The sequence below is a fragment of the Camellia sinensis genome, chromosome 7 (assembly GCF_055761805.1).
Source record: "Camellia sinensis isolate YWXY chromosome 7, ASM5576180v1, whole genome shotgun sequence".
In the NCBI taxonomy this organism is placed as follows: domain Eukaryota; kingdom Viridiplantae; phylum Streptophyta; class Magnoliopsida; order Ericales; family Theaceae; genus Camellia; species Camellia sinensis.
This window is the reverse complement of record NC_138967.1, coordinates 129955828-129971579: the sequence shown is the minus strand read 5'-3', so window position 1 is coordinate 129971579 and position 15752 is coordinate 129955828. Positions and strand designations below refer to the sequence as shown.

The following is a 15752-nucleotide window of genomic DNA, read 5'->3' as shown; positions in this document are numbered from 1 at the left end:
TCTAAACAGATCAATCCTAAGAGAGAAGGTGAGTAGGGAGAGAGAGAAGTCGGACCTTAGGGTTTGGAATCTAAAAAGATGATAAAAACTGATTAAAAACCCGCTGCTGCGTATATAAACTGGACAGGCTCGCTCGAGCGAAGACTTGGTCGCTCGAGCGACCAGACACAGAGAAGCTACGCTCGAGCCAAGGAAGCCTTGCTCGAGCCAACAACCCAAAAGCTCGCTCGAGCGAAAGAAAACTCGATCGAGCGAAGAACTCAAACCCTCAGGTTTGTAACCAGACTCACGCTCGAGCGAAGGAACTATCGCTCGAGCGAAGAACGAACTAACTCGCTCGAGCGAAGAAAAGCTCGCTCGAGCCAAGAATGCAAAGCTACAGGTCCAAACCAGACGCAAACTCTCGCTCGAGCTACCAAACCCCGGCTCGAGCGAAGAACCAAAAACAACATCTCGCTCGAGCGACAAACTCCTCGCTCGAGCGAATATCCAAAATACTGGATAGCAACACTTGGTTTCTAAACCCAACCAACCTGAAACAAACCTTCCCAACACATCCTATAACTCCAAATAAGAAAATAAGGGACAACAACAACAATTATACAATGACAGAATCTACGGAACCTAAGTCCGGATGCAATAATCAAATGGGAAAAGACCGGGGTCGCTATAGTTAGATAAACTTGTTTTGCCCTTGGATTTTGTACAAGATGTGATGTGCCTGGATTTGATCAAGATTTCGGATATCATTCATGCAAACCCCTTTATTATTTATACCATTCACTGAGTATCCAAGCTCACCCCTCTCTATATATATGTAGGTGACGAGCAGGACGGCGGCGACGCCTAGATGTACTTGCCACTTGTATTGGATTTTGCACTTTTGCAGCATCTTGAAGATTATGCTTCTTAGTTGTATTTCATTGTATTCTTGTATTTGATGGCTGAGAAGCCTTTTGATCAAGATGTATTTTTGTACTTCATTTTGTTGTATTAAAGCTATGTAATGATGTATGCCATTCCATTTAACTTATGCATTGCTCTTATGGACTACCTAGCTTTGAATTTATTGCTTCCGCATTTGTAAGCCCCATATGTATACTCTGTTTGTGTGTGAATTTTGAAAGTTGGCCTTCGGTAATCTCGGATTACTGGCCATCACGGCACCATTCTACTAGGGGCGGAATGGGGTCGTGACAATCAAGTACAAAAATAATATAAATTTATTATTTTGCCCTTCTTTTAAATTCATAAACAATATAAAAAGTACAATTATGACATTGATATTCTCCAAAAAATGTACTATCAAAGGATAATTTTGGAAAATTAACTTTTTTAAAGTGCAATAATTGTACTACCAAAAAAAGTTGGATTCCCCAAAAGGGACTATTATTTTGGGATGGAGGGAGTAGTAAACAAGTACATTTTATGCCTATCTTAAAAAAAAATAAAAAAATGCATTGTACTTTATTCAATGAATTTTATATTGTGGACTTGTAATTCATATACTTTCATATTTTTTTCTTGTGATTCATTTAATCCTTTTGGATGTGTATAACTCATTTACCCATCATATTAGAGTATCATATTTAAAAAAAGTACACTAAAGACTTTTTTAGTGTTACATCATACCCGTCACGTTAGAGTATCACATTTAGAAAAAATATACAAAGAGTTTTCAATTTTTTTAGAGTGTTACATTATACCTGCCACGTTGGAGTGTCACATGTCACGTTTAGGAAAAGTACACTAAGGAGTTTTTAATTTTTTTTAGAGTGTCACATCATACCTGTCACGTTGTCACGTCTGAGAAAAATACACTAAGGAGTTTTTATTTTTTTTTTGAAGCGTCACATCATACCTATCCTATTGTCACGTTTGAAAAAAATTACACTAAGTAGTTATTATTTTTTTTGATGTATCATATCATACATGTCACGTTGTCACGTTTGAAAAAAGTAGAGTGTCATATCATATCTATCACGTTGTCACGTTTGAGAAAAGTACGCAAAGGAGTTTTTAAATTTTTTTGAAGTGTTACATCATACCTGTCACGTTGTCACGTTTGAAAAAAGTATACTAAGGAGTTATTTTTTTTTTTGAATTGTCACATCATATATGCCACATTGTCACATTTGAAAAAAGTACAATAAGGTGTTATTATTATTTTTTTGAGTAAAAATTTTGAAGTGTCACATCATACCCACCGCGTTGTCACATTTAAAAAAAGTACATTGTGAGTTTTTAATTTTTTTGGAGTGTCACATCGTTAGAGTGTCATATTAATATCTGTCACGTTGAAATATCACATAATACCTGTCACATTAATAAAAGAGCATAACTGTCTATCAAAACACTATCAAAATAAAAAATCAGACCACACAAAAAGAAACATTTTACTAATAAGATTTAATAGATTAATAAAAAAAAATTAAAACTAATTCAAGTACTTATTTATGGAGTGTGATATATTGGTAAATATCTCTATTTTATTTTACTAACATAAGGAACTCTATTCAACTTTCAAAGACCAAGATCCCCTCTTCCTCCTATATAACATGACAATAAACTTGATCTTCACATCAAAAACCAGAAAACAAAAACCAGAGAGAGACAGAGATGGGGGTTTTGATTAAGCTAATAGATGCAGTTCTATTTTTCTTCTTCTTGGTGTTGATTTTAGCAGCTCCAACTTTCGACGCACAAGTGTGCTTTTATAGCGATTTCGGGTTTTACCCCTTGTTATACAGTGATCCGGACTTAGTTCCGTGGATGTTAGCAGTTGTTTATATCTTGTTTACGTCCTTTCGTACTTTGTATTTGAGTTATAGGATGTGTTGGGCAGGTTTGTTACAGGTTGGGAGTGATTGGAAGCAAATTGTTGCTGCCCAGAATTTTGGTTCTTCGCTCAAGCGAGACTTTTGTCGCTCGAGCGAGCTTTGTGTTTTAGATCCTTCGCTCAAGCCAGGGTTCCTTCGCTCGAGTGAGAGTTGAGTTTTGTGTCGGTGGCTAGAGCGAGAAGTATTGCGCTCGAGCGTGCGTCTGCGTCTCTTTTTGACCTGAGAGCTGTATTTCTTGGCTCGAGCGAGATTTCCTTCGCTCGAGCGAGTGAGGTGTATGTTTTGGGTTCCTTCGCTCGAGCGAGCATTCTTGCACTCGAGCATGCTTCTGAGTTGCTGACTTGAAGCTTTAAATCGTTGGCTCGAGCGAGGCTTTCTACGCTCGAGTGAGATTTCTTTGTGTCTGGTCGCTCGAGCGACCAAGTCTTCGCTCGAGCGAGCCTGTGTTATATCAGCAGACAGCAACGGGGAAAACATCACTTTTTCATCTCCTTTCTTTTGGCAAACCCTAGATCCGACTCTCTCACTCTCTATACTTGTCTTCTCTCTAAGGTTTGATCTATCTAGAGTGAGTTTCTACCCGTAGTCCTTTGTTAAAAAGATAGAGGGTGTCTTGGGCTTTGATTTAATCTGAAAAACTTGGGATTTGGAGCACGTTGGTTTTTGGTCTTCATCTCCGTTTGAGCTCAAACTTCGAGGTAGGGATACCCTACTCCTTCTTATGAGCTTTGTCTTTTAATTTTAGTATTTTGATATGTTGGGAGTTGTTGTGTAATTTTGGGAAACGTTTGGGCCATTGTGTAATTTTACAAAAGATGGGGTTTTATATATATAAACCTATATGCATGTTTGACAGAGAGAAATGAGAATTTATGTTGAACTATTGAGAAAAATGGAACCTTAGGGTTGTTATGTTAATAATGGAAAATGCCCTAATTAGTTGGATAAATTAATTTGTATAATTAATTTTGAGAAATGAGGAGTTTAATTGAGAATATTCAAATTGGAAAGATATGAAATTAAAGGGTGTAGTCGGATTCATTAAATCGCTCACCTAGGCAAAATGTTGATAATATATCCATGTGGTGCATTTATTTTCTGTTTAGAAATAACTGCTTTGGGCTATCGGTGGAGGATAGTCTTGATTGTTGTAGACAATGCATGATGATTAGGCAAACTAAAACTAATCAACTGGATGTGTCATCGAATATGACATTTGGATTAATACATTAACCTTATGTATTGATTAATTATGTATATGATCTGTGTATATATACATTGTGTGTGTGGGAGGAGATATGGGATGTACTCCACGGTTTAGGGGAAGATGGGGGATGGACCTCTAAACCAGATGTTTGTGTGACGTTGATATAGCACTACAATGTGTATCAATTGTGGATTATGGAAGTGTTTTTACATGTTTTGATACAGCACTAAAATGTGTATCATGTGTAAAGTGTGGAAGTGATTTTTGTTTGAGGTTGTTATAGTACCAAAATGTGTATCTATTATGAAGTATGAAAAGATTATTATTGTGGGTTGATCTCTCACCTGAATTGAAAATATCGTTAATTAGAGATATGATCTCTGTCGAGTTATCTGGCCAGGTTCTGAGCCACGTATATGAATGGATTGATAAGTAAAGGAAATGAATTGTAACATGGAATTGTAATGTGATACGAATGGATGTATAAGTGTTGACCATCTATCAACTGCTAATCTTTTAGTCATTGTTTATAGCTGGTTTAGTATGTTTCTACTGGGCTGTGGCTCACCCTTTATGGGACATCATTTTCAGGTACAGGTAGCATGCCACCTCCAAGGACATAGCTTGGGAGGCTAGAGGCAGACCGACTTTTGCTGTTTTACTTTCTTTTGATGTATTACATGTAAATTCAAGCCAAGGGCTTAATATGTATATTAGTTAGTACTCATTTCTTGTGACCAAGTGTTGGCTTGGAAAGTTATAAGCCCATAGGGCGTTTACTTTTGATGTCAACATGTAATACTTTTGTAAGAACTACTCTAATATATAGAAAGATGTTTATTTCTTTTATACTGTAGCATGTCAAGAATGATGGGTTATATGTATTATTTTGAGGGCATTATAACTTGGTATCAGAGCGTACCGGGTTTGAATACTTTGGGTACATGGGAAGTGATTAGTATCACAATGGGTTTGTCTCGCTTGTTAGAGACTTATGTGTGACATTATGTGTTTATTTGATAACATGTTTATGTGACTACTTGGGTATGGGATTTAGTTTCTAGGATGTTGATTGGATCCTTGGATTTGTAGGAGTCTTGTTGGAAAAGCACTTGATCAATGCTATTTCTAACCGGAACTCTAGCAACGCCTCGGGACTATCATTATCCGAAAATGAAATTCATAAGTGCTTATGTGTTTATGTGCTTACGTGGAGTGAATTACAGTTGTCCATGCATTAGGACACGAGTGTTTAGCTTTGGCACATTTATGAATGTGCTAATGTTCTTCGTTACCTTTATGAGGATGTCAGGACGAGGACGAGGACGAGGACGAGGACGTGGAGGTAGATGGGGTAGGCGTGGTAGGCAGGAGATGCCTTTACCGGATGATATCCCGGTGCAGCAGGAGGGAGTTGGCCACGCCAATGTGGCCGAGCCATTGGGTCAGCAGGCCTTGGGTGCCTTGGCCCGTGGTATAGCAAATGCTTTGAAGGAGTCTATGGGTATTCTCTGAGCTGAGAATCTAGTTCAGGCTCCAGTGAAATCCTAGGTTCAGGCCCAAGTTGTTGAGGCAGGGCCTTCCTTCTTGAAGAGGGAGTTCTTCTGGTCTAATCCGGATGAGTTTATTGGGGATCCAAAAGAGCCACTGAAGGCTGATGAGTGGTTGGAGCAGATGAGTAAGACGTTCGAGATGCTTGGCATCGAGGATGGAGCTTTGAAAGTGACCTTGGCATCTTTCCAACTTAAGGGGGATGCGGGTCAGTGGTGGAAGTTCATCAGGGGTCGTATTGGTGGCACGTGGGAGGCGTTTGTGGATGCTTTCCAGGAGAGGTACTTATCTCCAGCTGTTAGAGAGAAGCTGAGAGACCAGTTTTGCCAGCTCAATCAGTTGAGTTTGTCTGTGGCCGAGTTTGAGGCTACTTTTACTAGCTTGTCCAGGTTTGCACCTGAGCTTGTGGCGTCCGAGGAACGCCATTGCGTTCAGTTTGAGCGGAAGCTGAGGCGTGGCCTCAAGATGAGAGTTGGGGGTTCTATGATCCGAGACTATGGGCGCTTGGTTGATGCTACAGCCCATATGGAGATCATGATGCAGAAGGAGGAGGGATAGAGAGGCTCCAAGAGGAGCCAGGATGGTCAGGGTGATGACAAGAGACAGAGGGGTGCTAACCCTCAGCAGTCTCAGGGTGGTGTTGCTAGATCGACCTTTCCAGTGCCGAGTGCAGGCTCGGGGAGAGGCAGTCAGGGAGATTTCACCTGTTACAAGTGTGGTCAGCTGGGCCACAAGTCTTCGGTTTGCCCACAGAAGGAAGGAGGTCAGAGAGGTGCTTCATCTTCAACTAGACCGTAGAGCCAGAGTCAGGGCAGGGGCCAGCCTTTGTCTTGTTATCAGTGTGGTCAGCTGGGGCACCTGAAGAGGTTTTTTCCACAGTTGAGTGCCATTTCAGGAGCGTCTGGTTCTAGGCCGACGCAGGGTTTTAAGCCAGCTCAGTCTGTGCAGGCCTTGAAGGCCAATCCAGGAGCTTCGTCATCCCAGTCTGTGCAGCAGTCGTATGCTCCGAGGGGTGAGCAGGTGGATCAGGGGCCTACAGGGCGCGTGTATGCTGTTACCGCGCAGGATCTTGTACCTGCTCCATCAGTTGTGAGAGGTACCTTCTTATTTTGCAACTCAGTTGCTAGTGTATTGATCAATACGGGTGCATCTCATTCTTTTGTATCTGCTGCATTTGCATCTGTTTTGGGATTGGAGTTAGCATAGTTAGCATCTCTTATTTGTGTAGTGTCACCTATTGGAGGTGAGTTGATTTTGAAACACGGATGTAGAGGTTGTGATATAGAGGTCGCCGATCGCCGGTTTCCGTTTCCTTTTGTAGTGATGCCTATGTCGGGATTTGATGTTATTTTGGGTATGAACTGGCTATCGTCATACTAGGCTGTTATTGATTGCTACCGCCAGAGGGTCACAGTTTGTACCTTGAGTGGAGATTGTTTCCATTTTCTGGGGGATCGGGTTGGTAGTGTGTTGCCACCGGTGTATGATCCGCGAGGGCAGAGTGAGCTTAGTGGTCTACTTGCTAGCTTTTTGAGTGGTAAGTGTGGTGAGACCCAGACTGTGTTGTCGAGAGTAGTTTGTGAGTACTCAGATGTCTTTCCCGAGGATCTTGTTAGTTTTTCACCTCATCGAGGGATTGAGTTCTCTATTGATCTAGTGCCCGGCACGGCGCCGATTTCTATGGCACCTTATCATTTTGCCCCAGCCGAGTTAGTTGAGTTGAAGGTTCAGCTCCAGGAATTGTTGGATAAGTGCTTTATTCGCCCAAGTGTTTCGTCGTGGGGAGCACCGGCCCTCTTTGCTAAAAAGAAAGATGGTGCCTTGAGACTTTGTATCGACTACCGGAAGTTGAATCGGGCTACGATAAAAAATAAGTACCCTATGCCCCGTATAGATGATCTGTTTGACCAATTGAAGGGGTCCCGTTGTTTCTCCAAGATAGACTTGAGATCGGGTTACCACCAGTTGAGGGTCAAGGAGGAGGATATTCCGAAGATAGCATTCCGTACGCGGTATGGCCATTATGAGTTTCTGGTGATGCCATTTGGGCTCACCAATGCACCGGCAGTCTTTATGGATTTGATGAACCGGATATTTCGAGAATTTTTAGATCGCTTTGTGGTCATTTTTGTGGACGACATTCTCATTTACTCACCTTCAGAGGAGGAGCACGAGGAGCACTTGAGAGTGGTGCTCGAGTTACTTAGAACCCATAGGCTGTATGCCAAGTTTGGGAAGTGTGAGTTCTGACTAGGAGAGGTCAAGTTCTTAGGCCATGTGGTCTCTGGGGAAGGGGTTTCTGTTGATACATCCAAGACGGAAGCAGTGCAAGATTGGGCACAGCCTAAGAGTGTGTTTGAGATCCGCAATTTTCTGGGATTAGCTGGGTATTACCGCCGGTTTGTGAAGGATTTCTCTAGATTAGCTTCGCCGTTGACTAGATTGACTCGGAAGGTAGTCAAGTTTGTATGGAATGAGAGTTGTGAAAAGTCGTTCCAGGAGTTGAAAGTTAGATTGACCACCGCTCCGGTCTTGATTATTCCGGAGAGAGGGTTGGGTTATGCAGTCTATTGTGATGCCTCACGAGAGGGTTTGGGTTATGTGTTGATGCAAGAGGGGAAAATGGTGGCCTATGGCTCACATCAGCTGAAAATACACGAGAAGAATTACCCTACCCATGACCTAGAGTTAGCAGTAGTGATCTTTGCCTTGAAAATCTGGAGGCACTACCTTTATGGTGAGAGATTCGAGGTGTTCTCGGATCATAAAAGTCTGAAATATTTGTTTACACAGAAAGACTTGAACTTGAGGCAGAGGAGGTGGATGGAGTTTATTGAGGATTACGACTTTGAGTTGCATTATCATCCCGGGAAGGCCAATGTTGTGGCCGACGCCCTTAGCAGGAAACCCATTAGTGATGTAGCTTGTATAGCCATCCGGGAGTGGGAGATGTTAGGTGCGCTTGGCAAGTTTGATTTGCTTCTGGGCGAATCCGTTGAGGCCGCGGCATTGTTTTCTGCTATTGCGCAGCCTACACTTGTGACTCGAGTGTCAGAGGCACAGAGAGGTGACCTTGAGGTAGATTCCCTCCATGAGAAGATCTCCAGTGGGAAGGTTGAGAAGGGTTTGACGGTGTATCCCGACCTGAGTGTGAGATACCGAGACCGTCTGTTTGTGCCGGAGTCTTGCCGAAAGGAGGTACTCCAAGAGTTTCACCATTCACGTCTTGCGGTGCATCCGGGAGGCACTAAGATGTATCGGGATTTGGGTCACCAGTTTTGGTGGAGGGGCATGAAGAGAGATATGGCAGTTTTCGTGTCCAAGTGCCTTACTTGTCAGCAAGTGAAGGCCGAGCATTAGACGCCAGCGGGTTTGTTACAACCCTTGCCTATTGCCGAGTGGAAGTAAGAGCATGTCACTATGGACTTCGTTGTAGGTCTTCTGAGGACTCAGTGGGGTAGTGATGCTATTTGGGTGGTTGTAGACCGGTTGACAAAGTCGGCGCACTTTATCCCTATGCACGTGAGAGATTCGGTAGATCATCTTGCCGATTTATATATTGGGGACATAGTGAGGTTGCACAGGGTCCCAGTGACGATCGTCTCAGATAAAGATCCTCGTTTTACTACCAGGTTGTGGCAGAGTTTGCAGAGTGCCTTGGGCACTAAGTTGACCTTTAGCATAGCTTATCATCCTCAAACTGACAAGTAGTCCGAGCGTACTATTCAGATCCATGAGGATATGCTTCGGGGTTGTGTTCTTGACTTTAGTGGGTCGTGGGAGAGGCACTTGCCCTTGGTAGAGTTTGCCTACAACAACAGCTTTCAGTCTAGTATTGGTATGGCACCGTTTGAGGCCTCGTATGGCCGACCGTGTAGGTCTCCAGTTTGTTGGGCCGAGGTGGGTGATGCACCTTTGTTGGGTCCGAAGTTGGTAAGGGAAACGATGGAGAAAGTTGAGCTTATCCGTAGGAGGCTTGTTACAGCCCAGAGTCGTCAAAAATCTTATGTCGACCATAGGAGGAGACCTTTGGTATTTGAGGTGGGTGATCATGCCTTTCTAAAGATATCACCTAGGCGGGGATTGATGAGGTTTGGGAAAAGTGGGAAGTTGTCCCCTCGATTTATTGGCCATTTTGAGATCCTTGAGAGGATTGGCGAGGCTGCCTATTGTTTAGCTTTGCCGCCGCAGTTATCCGGAGTCCATGACGTGTTTCATGTGACTATGCTTCGGAAGTATGAGCTAGACCCATCGCATGTATTAGATTGGACCGACTTAGAGGTTGACGAGGATGCTTCGTATGAGGAGAAACTGGTTCGGGTCTTGGATAGGCGGGATCAAGTTTTACGAGGCAAGACCATCCCTTTGATAAAAGTTTTGTAGAAACATCACGGAGTAAAGGAAGCCACTTGGGAACGTGAGGTGGAGGTCCGAGAGAAATATCCAGACCTATTTGTGGATATTTGAGCATATGTTGTATAATTTGTTATATTATTGAACCTTAAGAGTATTGAATATATCTTAGGTTGTAAAACATCGTGTATGTTTTGGTTTAATGGAAGTATTTTGGAACTTGCCTTGAATTGGAAGTTTCATATAACATTGCATATGTTAAATGTGTTATAGAAATGGAATTATATCATGAAAATTGAATGTGCTATGGAAATGGGAATGCATGTTGATAATGCAAGTGGAAATATATGTTATGTAATGCCTCTTGACAAGAGATGGAATGACCGGGATGGGTCGAGTTATTGAATGTTGAAAGTAACATTGTTTAAAGTGGAGAAAAACTTATTCTTTTAAAAACTTGCACTTAATTTCGGGGACGAAATTTTTTAAGGGGGGGAGGTTATAGTGATTCCGGGTTTTACCCCTTGTTGTACAGTGATCCGGACTTAGTTGCGTGGATGTTAGCAGTTGTTTATATCTTGTTTACGTCCTTTCATACTTTGTATATGAGTTATAGGATGTGTTGGGCAGGTTTGTTACAGGTTGGGAGTGATTGGGAGCAAATGGTTGCTGCCTAGAATTTTGGTTCTTCGCTCGAGCGAGACTTTTGTCGCTCGAGCGAGCTCTGTGTTTTGGATCCTTCGCTCGAGGCAGGGTTCCTTCACTCAAGCGAGAGTTGAGTTTTGTGTCTGGTGGCTCGAGTGAGAAGTATTGCGCTCGAGCGTGCGTCTGCGTCTCTTTTTGACCTGAGAGCTGTGTTTCTTGGCTCGAACGAGATTTCCTTCGCTCGAGCGAGCGATGTGTATGTTTTGGGTTCCTTCGCTCGAGCGAGCATTCTTGCGCTCGAGCGTGCTTCTGAGTTGCTGACCTGAAGCTTTAAATTGTTGGCTCGAGCGAGGCTTTCTATGCTCAAGTGAGATTTCTTTGTGTCTGGTCGCTCGAGCAACCAAGTCTTCGCTTGTGCGAGCCTGTGTTATATCAGCAGACAGCAGGGGGGAAAACATTACTTTTTCATCTCCTTTCTTTTGGCAAACCCTAGATCCGACCCTCTATCTCTCTATACTTGTCTTCTCTCTCAGGTTTGATCTATCTAGAGTGAGTTTCTATCCTTAGTCCTTTGTTAAAAAGATAGAGGGTGACCTGGGCTTTGATTTAATCTGAAAAACTTGGGATTTGGAGCACGTTGGTTTTTGGTCTTCATCTCCGTTTGAGCTCAGACTTCGAGGTAGGGATACCCTACTCCTTCTTATGAGCTTTGTCTTTTAATTTTAGCATTTTGATATGTTGGGAGTTGTTGTGTAATTTTGGGAAAAGTTTGGGCCATTGTGTAATTTTACAAAAGATGGGGGTTTTATATATAAACCTATATGCATGTTTGACATAGAGAAATGAGAATTTATGTTGAACTATTGAGAAAAATGGAACCTTAGGGTTGTTAAGTTAATTATGGAAAATGCCCTAATTAGTTGGATAAATTAATTTGTATAATTAATTTTGAGAAATGAGGAGTTGAATTGAGAATATTCAAATTGGAAAGACATGAAATTAAAGGGTGTAGTCGGATTCATTAAATCGCTCACCTAGGCAAAATGTTGATAATATATCCATGTGGTGCATTTATTTTCTGTTTAGAAATAACTTTTTTGTGCTATCGGTGGAGGATAGTCTTGATTGTTGTAGACAATGCATGATGATTAGGCAAACTAAAACTAATCAATTGGATGTGTCATCGAATATGACATTTGGATTAATACATTAACCTTATGTATTGATTTATTATGTATATGATCTGTGTATATATACATTGTGTGTGGGGGAGGAGATAGGGGATGTACTCCACGGTTTAGGGGAAGATGGGGGATGGACCTCTAAACCTGATGTTTGTGTGTTGAGTTATCTGGCCAGGTTCTGAGCCACGTATATGAATGGATTGATAAGTAAAGGAAATGAATTGTAACATGGAACTGTAATGTGATACGAATGGATGTATAAGTGTTGACCATCTATCAACTGCTAATCTTTTAGTCATTGTTTATAGCTGGTTTATTATGTTTCTACTGGGCTGTGGGTCACCCTTTATGGGACATCATTTTCAGGTACAGGTAGCATGCCACCTCCAAGGACATAGCTTGGGAGGTTAGAGGCAGACAGACTTTTGCTGCTTTACTTTCTTTTGATGTATTACATGTAAATTCAAGCCAAGGGTTTAATATGTATATGAGTTAGTACTCATTTCTTGTGACCAAGTGTTGGCTTGAAAAGTTGTAAGCTCATAGGGCGTTTACTTTTGATGTCAACATGTAATACTTTTGTAAGAACTACTCTCATATATAGAAAGATGTTTATTTCTTTTATACTGTAGCATGTCAAGAATGATGGGTTTTATGTATTATTTTGAGGGCGTTACAGCTTTCCTCCTAAGTTCTTCCTAAACTTCCTCGTTGACCTCAATCTTTGGTTCACAAGCAAGTACGGTGATTACTTGCTCATTAAAAAGCCTTCTTTCTTTGTTGGCCTTATGTGGCTCGAGCTTCTCTTCCAGTGGCCACTTGCCATTCCAAATCTCTATGCTATTCTTGGGAGAGGGAAGCCTTGGTTCAATTCTACTTGCCTAGTCTATGGAGTTTTTCCTAGAATGGTATTTTCCTTTTTTTTCTTTTTCTTTTCATTTCTTTGTTTGGTTCTCGGGAAAATTTTGTATAATTTATTGGATTGCATTTCAAGAGGTGGATTTCACTCTCTCATTTTAGTCGTATTGTTTTGGCATAGTATGAAGCATAGCATTTGTCTCAAAAATAATAATAATAATAATAATAATAATAACAATAATAATAATAATAATAATAATAATAATTCACAAATTTCACAAAATAGAATTGGTAAAGAAGATGTTATGTTTGGATTTTATAAAAAATGAAAGAGAGAATTAGCTTTTACTTGATATGATAACTTGAGATTTTATTTAATGTTTTTTTAACTTTTGTAATGATTTCTTTGTGCCTGTTTGGTGCAGCTTAAAAGCTGCTTATTTCAGCTTTCAGCTTAATTTAAGCTATTTTGATGTGTTTGGTTTAGCTTATAACTTATAGCTTATAGCTTTTTTGAAGTCAGAAATCAGCTTATTCTTTGAGTGGGGCAGGAGATGCTTAATTTATAAATCAGAAATCAGCTTATGTTCATAGTTATAAGCTATAAGCTGTTTAGGCATAAGCTATAAGCACTTTCCCACAGCTCTACCAAACAGGGCCTTTATGTCTTGATCATGAAAGTAAATTTAGTATATAATTCTAGTGATACTAATTGGGCATTGTTTTTTTTTTTTTTTTTAAAGTTTAAAGTTTTAGTGATTATATATGCAAGTGAAATATAGTCAAGACTTTTAAGCAGAAGCCACTCTTTCCCTAGCTGTTTCAATTATGAAGATGCGAAAATGCATTTATCTCTGTTAAATTCCAATGACTTGCATGTAATAATTGGCAAAGTTAGATTCATGGCTAGCCATTTCTTTGAATTTTAAGCTCAAATGTATATACTATATGATTTATATTATTTTATGGTGGCTTTGAACAAGGAACAAAGATATCATAATCCTACATTTCAGCAGGTCCAAACTCCTACCAATGAGTGCATCATGGTTATGGTTTTGCATAAATTTAAAATTTGGATAAGTCACTAATGTAGCTCAGTTTCTGGTGATTAAGGATTACTGATTATGCTCATTTTCTGAATCCTGATGTATTCGGTTACAATCCAATCTTGCTTAAGGTTCAATTTTGTTTTACAAATTATAGGACATGGATGAATGTAATAATGATTAATAAAGTAGATTTTGCAAACATTAGAGTTTGAAATTGGTGTTTGAATCTCTTCTTTATTTTATTCATGCTTCAGGTTACTGTATTAGCGGAGCTGGTCTTGTCTTCCAGAATCACAAATGTGTTGATGATGATGTATTTACCTTTCCTAGGTTTTGCAATTTTAGCTATTCTGAGTGGCTTGTTACCATGCTCTCGCCAGACTAAAATGAATGCCGGAGTCCCTACATTGGGTAGGAAAAAGAGGGCTTGAGATGCAACTCGTAACCCAGATTTGGTACAACTGCCTTTCATTTCCAGAACTGCTCATGCCAATTTCTATGTTGTTATGCAAATACCAAAATTTTGGAAGTTGATTTCTTGAGGTGTGTTTGAAGTTTGTAGTATCATTTCTTCAGTAGGCAATGGCATATCACAAAGTGGTCTCACTTGATACAAAATATTTCATAAATGATTTGTACAGCTGTTTTGGATATATAGGTTGAAGTAGATTGACTTATATATTGTTTAATATATTATACAAATATATAATTATATATTTATCATATAAATAAATAAATATATAATAATATAATAAAATATTAAATATATTATTTTCGGGCTGAGCAAGGCTACACATTTGAATACATTCGGTCCATTTATTAAATGTGCCTAAAATATTGGTTCACCCTAGCCTTACGGGCTAAACTATCTTTTCAAGTCCTAAAAAAATAGAGTTGGGTTGGGCGGATTGGGCAGCTAATAGGTCAATGCCCACTCCTATCTATGATAGTATCCTTTCTTTTTTTTTTCAAACTGTTTTAGAGTCAACCAAGTTAAAAAAAATATATATAAGAAAAATTGTTTATAAATCCATTGATGGGTGTGCACAGTATTAAGTCTAAGAATTTGTATGTTGTTGGTGATAAGGATACATTTATTAAATTATATATTGGTGAGGACAAGACGCGTGGCCAATTAAGTCATAGATTTGCCAGAAGGTTGTGCATAGTTTTAAAATCAGTTGTTTAGAATGTGAGATTCACTGTTTGTGAATTTCATGTGATCCAATTCTGAGTTCAGAACTCTTATTTAATTCCTATTTTGTGTTCTTGAGGGAAGTCTGCAAACAAAATAGTGGAGGGAAATTTTTAAGTTAGATGCCTAAACACTAGAGGGAAATTTTTTATTTTTTATTTGTAAGAAATTTAATTAAAATTATTTGTTAAAAGACAAGAAGAATACACTATTTTAGCTATAGTGTTGCATAAACACCCTGCCATTTAGGCATTGTTTGTTTGGGGGATGACTTTGGGATTTGATATTTTTAATAAATTACATAATTCAATCAAACATAATTAGAGTCTGGACTTCTAATCCACGTGGACATGTGTTATCTTCCATATAGGAAGGGTGAGATAGGAGATTAAGGAGAAGGTTGGATTAATTTACTAAAGAGGAAATATCATTTTGCCTTCCAAACTATCACGCATTTTTCATGTTGACCCTCATACTTCAATTTATTTTAATTTAGTACCTGAACTTTCCACAAATTGATCAATTAGACCCCTGCCGTCACCTTCCGTCTACAATTGAATGGAATGTGCTGATGTGACATTTAAAATTTCATTTTACCCCTCAAACTATACCTTAAAAATCAATTTACCCCCCAAATTAAAAATCAATTTTCCCTCAAACTATACTTTAAAAATCAATTTGCCCCCCACATCAGCACATTCCGTCCAATTGTGGACGGAATGTGACATCAGGGGTCTAATTGATCAATTTGTGGAAAGTTCAGGTACTAAATTCAAATAAATCAAAGTATAGGGGCCAACGTGAAAAACATGTGATAGTTTGGGAGGAAAATGATATTTACTCTTTACTAAAATACAAAATTGGTAGAAT

At 39.8% G+C, this 15752-nt stretch overlaps 1 protein-coding gene across 1 annotated transcript; it reads left to right on the top strand.

The window, feature by feature from the left end:
* The first annotated feature begins 2619 nt into the window (after nucleotides 1-2619).
* LOC145796094 (uncharacterized) lies at nucleotides 2620-14118 on the top strand. Its single transcript, XM_082881097.1, has 3 exons — nucleotides 2620-2729; nucleotides 12460-12688; nucleotides 13942-14118. The coding sequence occupies exons 1-3, from the start codon at nucleotides 2620-2622 to the stop codon at nucleotides 14116-14118; spliced, it is 516 nt and encodes a 171-aa protein (XP_082737223.1).
* The last annotated feature ends 1634 nt before the right edge of the window (nucleotides 14119-15752 follow it).

Bases quoted from the DNA above. Each gene is read 5' to 3' on its own strand.
- LOC145796094 (XM_082881097.1), top strand. From the start codon at position 2,620: ATGGGGGTTTTGATTAAGCTAATAGATGCAGTTCTATTTTTCTTCTTC. The intron at 2,730-12,459 runs GTTTTACCCCTT...AGGGCGTTACAG, and splicing joins TGCTTTTATAGCGATTTCGG to CTTTCCTCCTAAGTTCTTCC. The intron at 12,689-13,941 runs GTATTTTCCTTT...TTCATGCTTCAG, and splicing joins ATGGAGTTTTTCCTAGAATG to GTTACTGTATTAGCGGAGCT.